The following is an 18,331-nucleotide window of genomic DNA, read 5'->3' on the forward strand; positions in this document are numbered from 1 at the left end:
AGTTCCAAATTCTCTCCCTCTCTCCCTTTCTCCCTCATCTTCCCCCTCATTGAAAAGGTAAGCATTTGATATAGGTTGTACATATGCAGTCGTTAAAAAAAATATTTCCATATTAGTCATGCTGTAAAAGAAAGTACAGCAAAAAAATAAAAAAGAAAGAAGTTTCAAAATGTATACTCCTGATCTGCATTCTTCAGATTCATTCAGTTCTTTCTCTGAAGGTGGATAGCATTTTTCATCATAAGTCTTTCAGAATTGCCTTGGATCATTCTGTTACTGAGAATAGCTAAGTCATTCACAGGTGAGCATCATACAATATTTCTGTTTACTGGGTACCACGTTCTCCTAGTTCTGCTCATTTCACTTTGTTCATGTTCATGCAAGTCCAAGTTTTTCTGAGCATCCTGCTTGTCACTTCTTATAATACAAAATTGCCATCACGTACCACAATTAGTTCAGCCATTCCCCCATTGATGGGAATCCTGTCAATTTCCAATTCTTTGCCACTACAAAAAGGACTAGTTTAAATATTTTTGTACACAGAGGTGCTTGTCCTTTCTGTTTTTTTTTATCTCTTTGGGATACAGACCTAGTGATGGTACTGCTGGGTCAAAGGATCGTTTTATAGCCCCTTGGGCACAGTCCCAAATTATTCTCCAGAATGGTTGAATTAGTTTACAACTCTACCAACACTGTATTAGTGTCTCAATTTCCTCACAACCCCTCCAACATTTGTCATTTTCCTTTTCTATCATATTAGTCAATCTTATAGGTATAGGATGGTACCTCAGAGTTGTTTTAATTTGCATTTCTTTAATCAGTAGTGACTTAGAGCATTTTCATATAACTATAGAGAGTTTTGATTATTTCATCTGACAACTGCCTGTTCACTGATCTTTTTGTCAATTGGGGAATGACTTGTATTCTTATAAATTTGACTCAGTTCTCTATATATTTGATAAATGAGGGCTTTATTTCAGAGAAAATTTGCACATTTATGATTATTAACTGTGCGTTTATCTCCACCTTATTTTCTCCCTCTTTATCCCTCTCTTTCTCTCCTTTCACCCTGTCCATCCTCAAAAATGTTTTGTTTCTGACTACCACCTTCCCCAATCCACCCTATTTTCTATCAGCCCCCTTCTCTTATTCCTTTGTCCTCCTTCCTTTCTATAGAGTAGGATAGATTTATATACTGGAATGAGTGTCTATGTTATTCCATCTTTGAGCAAATTCCATTGAGAGTAAGATTTAAGTGCTCCCTCTGTCCCCTATATTCTACTCCACTGTAAAAGTTCTTTCCTGCCTCTTTCATATGAGATAATTTATCCTATTCTACCTTTCCCTTCCTCCTTCTGCCAGTACATTCCTCTCTCACCCTTAACTTTATTTTTTAAGAGATCATTACATCATCTTCGATTTACACCTCTGCCCCTATATATATATACACCCTTTCTAGCTACCCTAATAATGATAACGTTTTTGGAGTTACAAGTATCATCTTCCCATGTTAAGACTATAATTAGATTAATCTTATTGAATCCCTTATGATTTCTCTTTCTTGTTTAACCTTCTTATGCTTCTCTTGAGTCTTGTGTTTGAAAGTCAAATTTTCTATTCGACTCTAGTCTTTTCATCAGGAATACTTCTAAGTCCTGTAATTCATTGAATATCCTTTTTTCCCCTGAAGGATTACACACAGTGTTGTTGGGTGGGTGATTTTTTTGTTGTAATCCTAGCTCCTTTGCCTGCTGTAATATCATATTCCAAGTCCTCTGATTCTTTAATATAGAAGTTGCTAAATCTTGTGTTATCCTTACTGTGGCTACATATTTGAATTGTTTCTTTCTGGTTACTTGCAATATTGTCTCCTTGATGTGGGAGCTCTGGAATTTGGCTACAAATATCCTGGGAACTCTTTCTGAAGGTTATCAGTAGATTTTTTCCATTTCTATTTTCCCCTCTGGTTCTAGAATATCAGGACAGTTTTCCTTGATAATTTCTTGAAAGATGATGTCTAGGCACCTTTTTATCATAGCTTTCAGGTAGTACAATCATTCTTACACTATCTCTCCTTGATTTTGATCAGGTCAGATGTTTTTCCAATTAAATATTTCATATTTTCTTTATTCTTTCATTCTTCTGATTTTATTATGCCATTTTTAATGTCTCATGGAGTCACTAGCTTTTGCTTGCCCCAATTCTAACTTTTAAGGAAATATTTTCTTTAGTGAACTTTTGTATTTCCAGAATCATGTTCCCACTATAGATTTCATATTCCACTATAACTCAATAATACCAAAAATGTCCTATTTGTCTACCTTCATTAAGATCTGTAGCTCATCTTGGGTTTTTCCCATATTTTGTGCTTGTAAGTCTCTCTAGAGACATCTAAGTTCATGATTCTTTTATGTAATTTTGCCTGTTAGGAATTTCTGTGTCTCCATTATTGTTCTTCTTCCTACATTGCAACTGTTCTTAAAATTGGAAGTTCTAACTTTTGTCCATCACAGACTGGCAGTTTGGTGAAGCCCATGGATCCCATCTCAGAATGTTTTTAAATACATAAAATAAAATACACCTAAGATTACAAGAGAAACCAATTATATTGAAATATAATTTAAAAACAAATTCATGGACCCAAAATGAAAAATTCCTGTTCTATGGTATCTAGTGTGGGTCTATAAACATTTTTCTCTCTCCTACTTCCTTGTAAATTTAATGCCTTTTGATTAAATTTGTAAAACTCCAGGTAAATAATTTTTTACCAATCTTTCTTAGGTATACTGCATCTCTGAACAAGAAACTGTCATGCTATATATTAAATTATGGTCCAGAAAACTATGCCCCATTCTCAGACATGAATAACCTATTTCAATCATTGTCTTCTCATACTGCAGTACTTGGAATGAAAAAATTATAAGAGACCAGTCTCACATAAACAAGCAATAATTGTATTTCTTATCCTACCTAAATATATTGAACTCATACCACTATTTAAATCCTTATCCATGGCCTTTGTGTTGCATTTCCCCTCTCCTTTCCACACCTCTCCTAGAAGGTTTTTCCCCCAAGTTTGGTTATCCTCCACAATGTTGGACAAGGTGGTTGGAGACACTGGTCATAGTGAACCTAGGAGTAACCATCCTTGTAAGATTAGGGTCTCCATATAAACTACTAGAAACATGAAATCTGTACTGACCTGGAGCCCTAAGAACTGTGTATACTCTTCACAACCCTAAGCCCAACCCCTCTCCCACTCTTCCAGGTAATTGTTAACAACATATTATCGGACCTATTAAGATATCTGCAGGTGGGTCAATTCAACAAATATGTATTATTAAATGCCTACAATATAGAAAACACTTTGCTAAACCTTGAGAAAGTTAAAAAACCAACTAATCCCTGCCCTCAAGAAGCTTCCACCCGAGCATAGAGATGCAAAGCATATGCTGAGACATAAACATAAAGTAGTTTCGAGTAGGAAAGGACACTAACAACTGGGGAACATCAGGAAAAGCCTCATGTAGGAAATCATCCATCATCTGTACTTTAGAAGACCTGAAGGATTCTTTGAGCTAAGGAAGGAGTCAGTTTCATATATGGAGCACCACCCATGCCAGTAGATACTAGAAATCATTGCTGGATTGAAATGAATTAAAAGAGTGACCCTGAGAGTCAATTTTTCAGACTCTCACTTAACCTTCTTTGGAATATCTTCATCAATACAGCATCTCCTCAGCCCACACTCCTGATATCCATTGTCACCACAGAGGATTCCCCCCTGTCCCCAACACAGTCAAAAACTTCTAAATTCAGTCTTAAATGATTGATAGTTCTCCACCGGGGGGGGGGGGGGCTCCTTTCTTTCATTTGTACAGCCTAGTAGTATAGGACAACCTCCCCTAATTTTTCAATAACAGATTATCTCACTCATCCAACCTAGTCTTATGCAATTGTTAAAACTATTTTTCAAATGCCAATTTGAAGTGTTTGTGATGATGGCATCCCTCAAAAATGTCTAGGAGAATGAAGGCAGCCTCAAATAGTAACTATGTGGCTAGAGTCAGAAATAACGTACCATATGTAACCAATGTTATATGTATTCAGACCTCAGTCCTAGTAGACCAATACCATGAGCATCATTGTGAGCATTTTCTGTTTATTGTTCAGTATATTCCCTCTTCTGTGTGGGGATAAGGTCAGGACCTGAGAAGAACTAAGTAGACTCCATGGGGCTAACACTGATTTTTCCACATTGGGAGATCAAGGGAGAGGTTTCATCAAGTACAATCTGGCTTAGTCAATCCATGAGGCAAGAGGAGGAAGAGTCAAGGTTGAAGCTCAAGAGACTGGCTTCTTACTGTGCCCAGTCTATCAATGACTAGGGTTAAGGAAATTTCAGGGAAACAGGCACATTGATTCTTTGTTGGTGGATCTGCAAATTAGTACAGCTGTTCTGGAAAGCAAATTTTTACAATGTCCAGAAAAGTCACTATATTGTCATACCCTTTGACCCAGCAATGCTACTACTAAGACTAAATACCAAAGAGAACAGAGAAAGAACGTTACTTTTTTGTGTGGTGGAAAAGAACTAGAAACTGGGGGGGTGGGGTTCCTATTAATTAGAGGATGACTGAACAAATTATGGTATTTCAAAGTAACAGAATGCTATTGTTGTGATATGAGAAACAAAGAAATGGTTGCAGAGAAGCCCGGAAAGCCTTGTATGAACTGCTGCAGAGTGAAGTGAGAAGAATTAGAACAATTTATACTCAAATAAAATTGCAAAAATGAATTATTTTTAAAGACTTAAGATTTTGCCTTACCTGTTGGTTGTTTCGTTCAGTCAGGTCATGGACTCCAGCAATTACCATCCACACAGGCACATGTTGCTTCCTAGACAAAAAGGAAGGGAGAATTCTAAGAAGACTTTTCACTTACAGCCCCACTATCTGCTGAAACAGAAAACAATGTCGGAAATAAAAGTCACATGATTCCCTCTGAGTCCCTTGAGACAATGACCAGACTCATGCATAACCTAGGCCAGAGGAGTGTCCTGTACACAATCAGAACTTGAATTTTTATAATGTCTTAAGGTCTGTGAAATACCTAGCTCATAATAACTCTGTTAGATAGCTCATGAGAATAACATTATCCTCATTTTTCACATAAGGAAACTCAAGTTCAGGGTGGTTAAGTGGTTTCCCTAAGTCCCCACAGCTACAAAATGTCATATTTAAACTGGAACTCAAATATCTACTACCACCAATGTTCATTCTACTACAGGATAGTTGTTCAGTGAATGTTTCTTGAATGAATAAATAGGCACTATAGATAATGAGATGAGCCCAGTATAGAATAGGAGGATATCAGGCAAGATCCCATTTTGGAAAGTTATTTAGTACTTCCAATTATCCCGAGCTGTTCATTACTTAAAAAAATCTTTTGTATCAATAGTGGTGATGATATAGCTAAAAATCACAGAACATAATGATCTCAGAATATCAGATTTTCAGGTTCCTCAAAAGACAACAGAAAGTCAAAGTTGCAAATAGGTTGCTGCTTATAAGTGGCAATTATTTGGGTTATGAGAGGCATAAAAGGCATTACATACATTATTTCACTTGATCCTCATAACATTTCTTTAAGTTAAGTAAAGAAAGATTTTTCTATCCACAATTTAAAGATGAGGAAAATGGTACCAGGTGGAATACATGGTATTCAAACACAGATCTTCTGACTTGAAGTTTGGTGTTCTTTCCATTACACCAAGTAGTCACTAAACATAAGTCCATAGACTCAGATAATTATTTGCCTGCTATTGTTACCAATTCAATCAGTGAAGCAGAATATCAGTTATATAAATAATATGGCAAATGGGATTTTATGGACTTTAATGCCAGGGTTCAGAGAAACCACACAGGATGCAGGAAATGATTATCATGTAATAATCATGGTTGATGGGGAACATGTAAAGTACTGAATAAGTACCCTGAATGTGGGCAAAGATGCAGATTTCACAGAGCCAGAGGACAACCTCTTCCTGTACCTGAGCCTCTCCTCCCCTGACAGTGTAATGGATGCATTATATATAAGCTATGGCACTCATGTCACTCATAATGTTCCCATAAGCTCCCAACAGTGTGTATAAGGCAATATCCCAGGAACTGTTCTTGCCACTGAACCAAAGTCCCCTTCCCCAGATGGTTACTTGATAAATGGTAGCAATAAAAAAGACAGAAAAAATGAATATTAAAATGGCACTCTAGGATAGGAGTTTTGGAGTTTGGCAGTGGGAAATGTTTCCATCTTTTCTGCTACATAACAGGTGGTGCCTGTAATAGTAATAGGTAGTGCCACAGAGTAGACATGAGGTCCTAATTGTCTATCAGCAGGTACTGCTTTAAGAGCTAGTTGATAGGGAGCAGTTAAGTGGCATGGTGGAGAGTGCACTGGCCCTGAAATCAGGAGAATCTGAGTTCAAATCCAGCCTTAGAGACTCAGTAGTGGTATGACCCTGGGCAAGTCACTTAACCCAGACTGCCTAGTTGGAACAGGACTTCCAAGTTCCAATAAGGACATCAAAAGGTGGACATACCAGTGAGAATCTCTAAGTCCTAAATTTGTCTCCATTCTACTTCTCCATACATCTGTCTGTTCTCCGTTTAGAACTCTATTTGTGTCTAAAGTCACTTTGATGACCTCCATGTATTATTCTCTAATTCCTTCATGTTGAAGAGTTGTGTCTTCCCAGTGGCAAGACCAGCAGGTGAAAATAAAGAGGAGTTTATAGACAAAAAAAGAAGCTGCTAGGACTATTTTGGTGAACCCATCTGAGTAAGAAGGAAGGAAATATGACAATCCGCAATAAAGAGCACAAGAAGACCTTCTAAGATGAGGCTGTTGGCCCAAGTAGTTGGGAGTGCTTCCATCATTCAGAGCAGTGAAGGATCCTTTGAAGACTGAGGGCTAAAGATAAATCCACCAGACCTTCCCATTGTACTTACTTATCATTAAAACAATGGGCAGCTGTAACCACCCAGCTCTTCCCAATGACTGTCCCCCCACAGAGATGTTTTGCAGTGATCTGCAGGCTGACCTGCCAGGGCCAAGACCTGGCTGCTGCTGGCTGTCCTCCCACAATCCTGTTGAAGAGAAACCTGGGAGGCTTGGAAGCTGCTCCACAGTGGCCACCTAGGAAGAGGGGAATAAAATTATATCAAGATTGTCCATCAGCTTATATATCGACCATAACAACAATCAGTTACTGAGGGGCTGACATGTTTGGAATCCTTTCCCAAAACCCAGAGACAAAGAAGAATAAGGTATCCTCTGTACTCCAAACTGGAATAAAATGGAAAAAATAAAAGTGATATTCAAGGGGTAGCTCTGTGATACAGTAGACAGAGCACTGGCCGTGTAGTTAAGAGGACCTGAGCTCAAATCTAGCCTCAAACATTTACTATTTATGTGACCCTGGGCGAGTCACTTAACCCCAATTGCTTTAAAAAAAAAAAGAGATTAAAAAAAATACACTATAAGGCAGTCTTCAATGACCACTAGGCAATACACCTCAAAAGCATCTCTCCCCCCTTATTTTCACTGTGTTCAGCCTATCATGACACAATTCCTCTATATAAGAGATTCTTAATCTAGGACAGGATTTCTTAAACTTTTTCAACTCCTTACCCCTTTTCATGTTTCATGTTCCCTTTTCACACTTCAGCACTATTTGTTGACTTTGCGTAACCTAACAGCATACACAGTGCAAAGTGTGCACATGCTTTGTATTCAGAACCAAGGGTTCAGTGAAGCTGTATAGTGTAGCACCGGCAAGAGCTACCAGAAACACTTCAGATTCATTACATGTTGGGTTTTTAATTCATTTGTGGTTGTTGCACATTCAGAAACCTTTTACTGTTGCCAAATTTTTCAAAACCCTGCCTAGACCCATGGTTTAAGAAGCACTGATCTAGAGTACAAGAATTTGGGGTTGGGGGGAATATGTCTTCATTTTCACTAATGTCCAACGAAATTTAACATTTCTTTCAATTGTGAATTTTAAAAAAAAAAGTATTCTGGAAAGGAGCCCACAGGCTTTACCAGACTGCCAAAGAGGTTCATGACACCAAAAAAAAAAAGTATACCCTTATTCTGGATTATTCTCTTAACATATTCCTCCTATCTCTTGTCACTCACAATGCTACCACCATAAGCCTGACATTTATCACTTCTTGCCTGGATTATAGCATTCTAACTAGTCTCTTCCCTTCTCCTCTCTCCCCCTCCAATCTAATCTCACTGCTAACAGATAAGTCTGAGAACTGCAAAATGTGTGAGCCAGAAAAGATGTTAAGGTTCATATCCATTAGGGATTATTCACATTTTTGCATCATGGACCCCTCTGGCAGGCTAGGGAATTCTATCAACCCCTCTCAGACTCATTTTTCTAAATAAATAAAATACATATTATTCCAAAGGAAACCAATTATGTTGGAATTTTCATCAAAATATTTTCAAGTTCATAGATTCCAGGTTAAGAACCCCAATCTAGAGTAGCCTATTGTTTTACCGAGGAAACTGAAAGACAGGGAAGAGAAATGGTCATCCCAAGTCACATAGTGAAGAAGTGGCCCATCCTCACTAGAATGAGATGTCCTGGCTCCCAGGACAGCTTATGCTATATTAACTACACCCTAATTCTGGGATCATAGAGTTCACTGGATCCTCAAGAGTTGTCTAGTCCAAGCTTCACCTCAACAGAAATCTTCTAGAATATCACAAATACCTTCACTTTAAGACTTCCAGTGATGGGGAACTCAATACCTTCCATGAATTTGAGACAATTTGCAATTCAGATTATGGTTTAACAATGCAAGGTACTCAGAATCCATAATTCCAGCTAAGTTTGATTTTTGTTCTTTTGTGTATGTATCTTCGCTGTAGCTCTCAGTAGGCTTCCAAATTACTCACCTGCAGCCCCCAGGTCTGTAACTGTGCCATGGCCAGCTGAAGGAAGTTCAGACTCATCCTCTGTGCCTAAGATATTTAAATCTGGGCAAAAAGAGAATAATAAAAATAGTGCAGAGAAAACAGTGTCCTCTTTCCTGTACTTTTAGAACAGGATTTTAGGATTCAGCAGGAAAATGCCACTATTAAGATTGTGCTCTATGCTAGGATTAGAAAACCAAATCTATTTCAGGCTTTTTCATGTTTTAATTTAATTGTGTATGGGCTTTCTGGAAACCCTTGGGAGAAGCAGCATCACTCAAGCACCAAAGTGATTAAAGAGGCAAATGGGCTTTGGAAAGGGCTTGGAAGAAGATGGGAGCCAGTTGAAGAAGACTGGAAGAAGTTGGAGCATTGGGGACTATGGGCTCACTAATCAAGAGTTTGCTGTTATTTACCTGTTTCTGAGATGAAGGAGATGTTGGCCTGGAATCCCCTGAAGACCCGACTTTCATCTGCCTGGAAGCTGATTAGCATGACACCAGAGGAGCTCAGCCCAGGAGGGGGTACAGCAAAGCCGCAGTACCGAGCTAACCAATCCCAGCCCAGGAAAGCCAGCAGCATTGCCCGGGACCCCTCACCAATGAGGGCGACATCCGACATTATAGCAAGAAAAAGAAAAGGGAGACCTTCTCAAAAGCAATTAATGGGAAAAAATAATAAACTCAGATATACCCAGAGATTTTTTTTGAAAGGAAAGAGGAAGTTGAAGTTATGTATAATTAGCATCAGTTCTTTTAAATACGTTTTAATCTTCTTCTGCCCCCAACATATCAACTGTGATTTAGTCTATGACACTATTAGAGGTTGAAAAAAAAAAGACCTTAGCAATCATCTGCTCCAGCCCTTCATTTTCCAAGTGAGGAACCTGAGACCCAGGGAGTAAATGGCATATTGAAGGTCACACAGTGGCAAAGCCAGAACCCATACTTAGATATTAACACTTCCGGTCCAGTGCTCTTTCCATCACAAAGCATATGAAGAGTCCATTTCAAGGACCTAGCCATGATTTTCTGTAGCTTCTCCCCAACAGAAATATCATCTAAAAGCATCCCACCTCACCATCCCTCACATTAGAAAGCACGAGAACATACTTTATCTCATGATACTAGTGCCTTCTCTCTCTCAATCATCTCCAATTTATCTTATCCACAGCTTGTTTGTGTGTTGTCTCCACCATTATTAAAAATATAAATTGTCTTTTGTCTTCCTTGTGTCCCCAGCACCTAGCACAGTGCTTAGCTTACCCTAGACACTCCATGTATATTGACTGACTAATCTTCATAATCTTTATGACTTTGCAGTTAGGTGGCACTATTCACCCTGTTTTATAAATTAAGAAACTGAGGCTGAGAGGTTAAGTGATTTGATCATAGTCACAAAGCTAGTAAGTTCCAGGGAAAGGATTTGAACCTAGGTCCTTCTAAATCTAAGTCTAGGAGACTTTCCACTATGCTACGTATGCCTTTCTGCATGCTTAAGCTCTGGTGTGGCAGGAACCAGGGAAGACAAGGAAGGGTATTCTCTTAGTTTGTTTGTGGCACCATTCGTTGTCATAAAAACAGAATGTTAGAGATGAACAAGATAGACACTAGTCCAATATGCTTGTGCTATAGAGGGAATACTGGAGTCTTCCTCTGACTTCTTCATGAGTTCAAACATTCTCCCTCTGCCCATCTTTCTAATCTACCTTTCCTTCAAAAAGAGATGTGTGGCTGAGAAAATCTAGTTGATGAAAAAGAATTAATCCAATTCTGGGCACTGTTTCCCCCACTGCAAACCCTGGTCATCATCCATCATCCAAGCTAAAAATGGAAAAAGAGGATATCAAATATAAAATGGGACACTAACCAAGTTCTTCCTTCCCTTCCACATCATCATATACTGTCACTGAGTCTGAGAGGCAGTCATCACTTTCTTCTAGTTCAAAGTTCTGAAATTCAAGCTGAAAAAAAAATGTAATATAAAAACCCAATGTCATGGTTTGTTAATTTGCAAGTTAGATTAAAAGATGGAATTACATCACCTCCCTGAGGTGAGATTTGCTAGTAAATGGGACAAATCCAATACAAAAAAACATTCGTTAAGCACCTACTGTGTACAAGGCACTGTGCTAGGTGAAGGGGAAAAGGAAAAGAGGGACAGGAGCTGTGATTTCACTGATTAGGTAATGGCTAGATAATAATGATAAGGGATGATGATGATGATGATGATAGCATTTATAGAGTACTTTAAGGTTTGCAAAGCACTTTATAAATATTTCATTTTATCCTTACAATGATTGGAGGTAGGTGCTATTATTATGCTCGTTTTACCAATGATGAAACTGACATTAGATATAGAGGGGTTAAGTGACTTGCCCAGAGTCACACAACTAATTACAAGTCTGAGATGAGATTTAAATTCAGTACTTCCTAGCCCCAAATCCAATGCTCTATTCTAACTGCCTACAATGATGAGGAAATTGATAAAGGCTGGACCAGGGTTTGCAATTTGTTGCTGTTGTTCAGTCATTTTCAATCATGCCCAACTCCTCATGACCTGACAAAGATACTAGATTGGTTTGTCATTTCCTTATCCAGCTCATTGTACAGATGAGTAACTGAGGGAAACATGGTTAAATGACTTGTCCAGTGTCACACAACTATTATTTTTTCCCTTATGTCGATATTAAGTACACAGAAACAGTAGCTTAATAAACCTCAGTCCCATTGGTACCCGATTTCCAAAGAGGAAGCATTTTAGAGCTTAATCTCTGGGAAAATCTGGATCAGTTCATGCCTCTTGGGCTCACAGAGTTGGAAGAAAACTTAGAGATCTCCTAGTCCAAAACAGTTCCAAATGGTAAAGTACAGATTTGAACCCAGGGTTTGTGGCTCCAAATGCAGTCTTCTTTCTACACCATACCATAACTTTGCATTTAGATTGATCTTGAATGTAGCTAACTTTAAAACCAAAGAGAAATATAATTCTAAAGTGTATGCCAAGGGTGATGATTTCCTCTAAATGTAAGAAAGATGACTAGAAAAAATACTCAAAATAGTACACCTTAGAAGGAACTTGATAGATGATCTCACCCACCCACTCTGTCATAGACATGAAGTGACTTGCCTGAGGTTTCAGGGCTAGCAAGTAGCAGAACACAGGATGATCTTCTAAATTCCACTCCAGTGTTCTGTTAACTAAACCACACTGAAATAACAATCTATTAATCTTGTTGAAGAAAGAGCCCTAGAATAGACTCATGTGTTCAAACAGTTTAGCACATTGGGCATAATCTAATCCAACTCCCTCTTTTAACAAAGGATAAAACTGAGTCCTTCAAAGGGGAAATGATTTGTCCAAGGTCACATGGATAATAAATAGCTGAAGTAGGATATTTTCTTATTTGGTACACAAGCTCTGCTTGCAGGCTAAAAATATTTTTTCAACTCTGTTTATTTCTTATTCCGTTTCTTTTCTTCTTTTCTTTTCTGAAGTTTCCAAATGTTTTATTCACTCTTTTGGATGGACTAGAAATAAGTGTTTCCTCCTCTTCCTCCTCTTCCTCACCATCACCACCATCCTCTTCCTCCTCACCATCACCACCATCCTCCTCCTCCTCCTCTTCCTCCTCCGCCTCCTCCTCCTCCTTCTCTTCCTCCTCCTCCTCCCTTCCCCTGCTGCTTCTCCCTCCGATCCTGATGCCTCTTTTGTGAAGCTGAGTCTGAGGAGACCCCTGGACTCACCACGGCCCACGAAAAGCGCTTAGTCCCTGGCACATAGCAAGCACTCAATAAATGTTTGACCCGAATTCAAATCCTGACTTTGAACTGAAAACAACAACCGCATCAATTTGAAGGTAGCAGGGCAAGATGGTTCTGATTCAATTTAAGACTAAGAGGCACACACCGCTTAGTAAACTAAAGAAAGCCTATTGTGAACGACAGGGTTTGTCAACGAGGCAAATCAGATTCCAAATTGATGGGCAACCAATCAATGAAACAGACACACCTGTACAGTTGGAAATTGAGGATGAAGATACAGTTTATGTATTCTAGCAGCAGACAGGAGGTGCTTACTAAAAAGAGAATATTCAACTCTACTCCAGAACTGTGCTCCCAAGGAGAACAATACATTCACAGTTAGAAAACCAAGGTTTGGTTCATCCACATTCTGACGACTGCAGTATAGTTTTCTCTCTTCTTTGATTCCCTCCCCCATTCCTTTATTGTACATAAAGCAACTGGTGTATGTGCACAGGCATAATGCATATTTTTTAACTAAATGGCCAATGGTATGTTTTGATCAACATCAAATGGAGATGGGCAGGGGGAAAAACAAATTGGTTCTGTGAAAATATCCTTTTTCTCCATTAGTGGCATGCTCATTCAACTTTTATCATTATATTCCAGTAAGTTATTTTGTTCTTACTGTTTAACAAAAAAAAATATTCTTTCATACCTTGTTTTGTTGGATAATTTCAATGTTTTTCTTTTATCATTGTAAAACCAGGGATGATTTTATAACTTTTTTGTACATAGCTGTTACATGTGAGGCAATCTCTTCTCTCAGTAGGGATAAATTATTATAAAGAAATTGATCCTAGATAGTTCTCCCTTCAAGTCAAACATCTTGCTGTTTAAATAAACTTCTTGTTTACAAAAAAGAAGTGTTTCCACTACAGAAAAGAAAGTTATTACAGTACATTTTCATGAATGGGAAGTGGATTCCTGAAGACATCTAGAAAAGGGCAAAAGTTTAGAAAAAAACAGCCTGAATGATGGAATTCAGTTCTTTGTATGAAGTACTTTGTAAAAATGGCTAAATCACTATTAACTAGAGAAATGCAAATTAAGACAATTCTACATCACCTCATACCTATAAGATTGGCTGACATATCAGAAAGGAAAAATGGCAAATGTTAGAGGGAATTTGGAAAAATTAGGACTATTAACACACTGTTGTTGGAATTGTGAACTGGTCCAACCATTCTGGTGAACAATCTGGAACTATGTCCAAATGGCTATGAAACTCTATATAGTCTTTGGCCCAGTAATACCACTACTGGGTCTGTAATCCAAAAGAATCAAAGATAAGGGAAAGGGACCTGTCTTTACAAAAATATTTGTAATAGCTTTTTTGTACTGACAAAGGATTAAGATTTGAGGGGAACAAATATCACCTGAGGAATGACTGAAGAAGTTGTAGTATATGACCGTGATGGAATATTATCAAGCTATAAGAAATGATGAGCAGGTTAGTTTCAGAAAAACCTGGAAGAACCTATATGAACTGATGCAAAGCGAAGTGAACAAAACTAGGAGAACATTGTACATGGTAATAGCAATATTGTAATGATGATCAGTTAGAAAGGATTTAGCTACTCTGACCAAGACAATGATCAAAGACAATTCCAAAGAACCTATGACAAAAAATGCAATGCACCTCTAGAGAGAGAACTAATAAACTCTGAGAGCAGATTGAAGCATATTTTTTTACTCTTTTTGTTCTTCTTGGTTTGTGTGTGTTTTCTTTTGCCATGTGGCTAATATGTAAATGTGTCTTGAATGATGTTAAATATAAAATCATCATTATATTACTTGCCTTCTCAAGAGTTGGGGGAGGTGCAGAAAGGGAGAGAATCTGGGACTCGTTTTTTTTTTAAATGAATGCTAAAAATTTTTAATTGGGAAATATTTACTTAAATAAATACAAAGATTTTTTTTAAATAAAGTACTCTGTAAAAAATTGAAATAAAAAGTGAAAAGAAAAGAGTGAGGTAAGAATTCAATACCCAAAATTGCTTCTCTTGGGTTTGTTCCTAGTCTCTTTCTCTTCTGATGTTTTGCTTTCAAATTCTTTATTAACATCTCTTTTAGTTTTGGGGCAACTTTATCAGCACTACTCTTTTTTCTGGTCTTCTCTTTTCCCTTTTTTATCTCATTCCTATATTCTTCAAATTTTTCCTTTTACTTCTCAGCAACTTCTGCATTTAGGAAACAAATTGCCAACAGTGTTCAGGCTCCTAACTTTCATCAGCAGTGTGTGTGTGTGTGTGTGTGTGTGTGTGTGTGTGAGAGCGTACATGTATGCATGGGCAAATGCGTTCCAGACCCAAACCCTATCACTTAGCCTTCAGCTCCATTAATGGTGTTAATATTGTGATTTGCACCAATCTTAAGAGTTTCATCCCTTCTTGTGAGTAGGAAACTCATTCTTTTCTTCCTGTGCTTCATTATCTTCACCTCACCACTCCCTTGTTCTGTCCATTCTGAGAATGAGCTTCATTCTCAAGTGAAAATTAGAATGGATTTGCTTTCATCTTAAAGATATCCTCTCTGTATTCTTCAGGTATCTTAATCTCCTACTGAGGAAAAGAAGCTTAGGATCAAATTAAGGGTTATGGTTCAAGTCATCCTCATTCTCTGTGACAATTTCATAATACACATGAGTTTCCTTGGCATTGAAGCTGGAAGCAAAAAGGCCATTGGCTAAGCAGTTGTGGTGATGGCTGTGGCAGCTGCATTCCACAGTCAATGCCTCATCTCTTTCTTTCATTTAAATCCATGGTAATCCTTTGCATCCAGTAACAAACTGCAGATATCTATACCAACCTGCCTACTTCAATAATCGTGGAATCCTAGACTCTTGGGGCTGGAAGGGACTTTAGAATTCCACCCTTCTATTCATTGTAAGAATCTTTGTATCTTTTTGTTTCCTCTTAAGATACCAAGCTGCTTAGGGTGGCTAGGTGGCACAGTCAATAGAGCACCAGCTCTGGAGTCAGGAAGATGTGAGTTCAAATCCAGCCTCAGACACTTAACACTTACTAGCCGTGTGACCTTGGGCAAGTCACTTAACCCCAATTGCCCTGCATTCCCCTCCAAAAAGCAAATGTGTATGTGTTATATCTACTGTCTTTCATAGTTATCTTGCCTTACAGTTTTATCAGAGAACTTTCTCCCTCCCTTTCAAAATGCCTTTTAATTGATTCACTGGTTCTCCAAGCACCTTGTACCTGATATTTTTAAGATACTTTCTTTTCCTTAGCAAAGCAGTCAAATCTTCATCAAAATCATCTATGTTGTCAACTATTTTCTTCTGATTCTAAGATCTTTAACTGCAAAACAAGATGAAAACATCACCTATGCCCAGAAATATTTAAACTTCCTACACAGGAATTTGTAGTCACACAAAATGTTCCCCACATTTCTTCCTGCTTCTGTCATTTCTCTCTACATTGAGTCAGCAGAAGGAGGTGGCAGTGGGTGAATTTGCTAAGTCCTACACAATCTTTAGTCTGGCCTTTAACACCATTCAAGGAAATATGTATCTCCCAATTATCACTGTCAGGACTAAATAAGGTTGCCACTCAGAAGAGAGAAGAATGGATTACCAAAAATATTTTTCCTGGGGGCAATCAGAGCAAATGACCTGAAAATAACTTTTCTATGTGAGACAGGATGCTGCCTATCAGTATGAAGATTCCTTTGAAATGCAAATTAACTTTGTTGAGTCTTTTGCACAATTAAATTCAATTAAAAAAACATTTATTAAGCACTTATTTCTTTAAAGCCCTGTCATTGACCTTGGGAATAAAAAAAAATAACAAAATGGCCACTGACCTTTACAAGCTTAAACAGTTATGCTACAACATGTTCAAAGATAAGTATAATACAAAGGATTTTTTAAAACAGAGAGAAGATTAGCAAATGGGAGGATTAGAGAAGATTATGTAGAGAATATGGCATGTAATCTGAGCCTTAAGATGAGGATTCCACAACACAGAGACGAGAAATAAGTTCATTCCAGATGTTCAGACATCTTGTATAAATGCACAGTTGTAGGAGACAGAATGTATCATTCAGTGAACAGCCAGTGGTCAAGTTTAGCTAGAATGCACAATGCATGAAGAGAAATGAGGAATAAAACTGGAGAGGTAAACAAGATTCATATTATAGAGGGCTTTAAATGCTAGACCAGGGAGGGATCATTTTATCATAGAAGCAAAAGTGAGCCACTGAAAGTTTTTGAGCAGTATAGTAACATATTTAGATATGTTCCTTTAGAATATTATTTTATAAGCTCTGTAGAAGGATTGAAGAAGGAAGAAACTGGAAGTAGGGAGAATATTAAGAAGGCTATTATAATAATCCAAGAGAAAGCAGATGAGGATTTGAACTAGGGTTATGCCCATGAGAATGTAAAAAGGGAAGAGATGCTGTGGATGTAGAACTGACAAAATTTGGCAAGTGATTAGCTACAGGAAGTAAGGGACAAGAAATAGCCAAAGATGACTAAAGTTTGGAAACTAAGTGATTGATAAGTTGGTGATGCCCTAAAAAGAAATAGGAAAGTTTGGAGGAGTGTGTTTTTAAGGGAAGGTGTTGAGTTCCATTTTGACTATATTGAGCTTGAGAATCCAATAGGACATTCAGCCAAGTAAAGAAGTACAACTGGAATTCAGTGGAAACATAGAGATATGCATTGTTGTTCAGTCGTTTCAGTTGTGTCCAGCTCTTTATGACAGCTTTTGGGGCTTTTTTGGCAAAGATACTGGATTGGCTTGTCCTTTTCTTCTCCAGTTCATTTTTACAGATGAGGAACTGAAGCAAACAGGATTAAGTAATTTATGGAGGATCACACATCTAGTAAGTGTCTGAGGCCAGATTAAATCATCAAATGAAAGTGGGTATGGAGGAGAGAGAAGAGGGACAAAGACAGACTCTTTGGAAATATACATGTTTATGGTAAAGAGATGAGTGATTATTCAACAACATATATTGGACTGGTAGAATCAGACAGATAGGAAAACAAAGAAAGAACAATGTTACAAAAATCAGGTGAGGAGCCATGGATAAATTAGATTCTATTGTGATTATGTCTTCTTACCTGGATTCTAATAATAGCTCTATTACTGATTCAGATGCTACTCAACTCAATTATCAATTATTCTTTTTAATGATTATTTTATTTTTCCCAAATTACCTGTTTAAATCATTTTTTAATATTTTTAAAGTTTTGAATTCCAAATTCTATCCCTCCCTCTTACCTTGCCCTCCCCTCTCCCTGAGAAGACAAGCAATTTAATATAGGTTATATGTGTTCCATCATGTAAAACATTTCCACATTAGTCATTTCTTATAAGAACACAAAAAAAGAGAGAGAAGAAAAGAAAGACAGAAAGAAAGACAGAAAGAAAGAAAGAAAGAAAGAAAGAAAGAAAGAAAGAAAGAAAGAAAGAAAGAAAGAAAGAAAGGAAGGAAGGAAGGAAGGAAGGAAGGAAGGAAGGAAGGAAGGAAGGAAGGAAGGAAGGAAGGAAGGAAGGAAGGAAGGA

At 37.7% G+C, this 18,331-nt stretch overlaps 1 protein-coding gene across 1 annotated transcript in view; it reads right to left on the reverse strand.

Annotated features, from left to right (window-relative positions):
• The window catches only part of OVCH2 (ovochymase 2), a 49,369-nt gene that overhangs the window by 7,117 nt on the left and 23,921 nt on the right, over nt 1-18,331 (reverse strand). The window contains exons 13-17 of the mRNA XM_069073389.1: nt 10,864-10,957; nt 9,411-9,542; nt 8,977-9,066; nt 7,011-7,197; nt 4,830-4,899 (exon numbers count right to left, since the gene is read on the reverse strand). Of these exons, the coding sequence (XP_068929490.1) occupies nt 4,830-4,899; nt 7,011-7,197; nt 8,977-9,066; nt 9,411-9,542; nt 10,864-10,957 (573 nt within the window). The remainder of the gene's footprint in view (nt 1-4,829; nt 4,900-7,010; nt 7,198-8,976; nt 9,067-9,410; nt 9,543-10,863; nt 10,958-18,331) is intronic.

Source organism: Petaurus breviceps, unplaced genomic scaffold (assembly GCF_028583685.1).
Source record: "Petaurus breviceps papuanus isolate PSGF00001 unplaced genomic scaffold, PetGlider_PUasm1.0 140, whole genome shotgun sequence".
Taxonomy (NCBI): domain Eukaryota; kingdom Metazoa; phylum Chordata; class Mammalia; order Diprotodontia; family Petauridae; genus Petaurus; species Petaurus breviceps.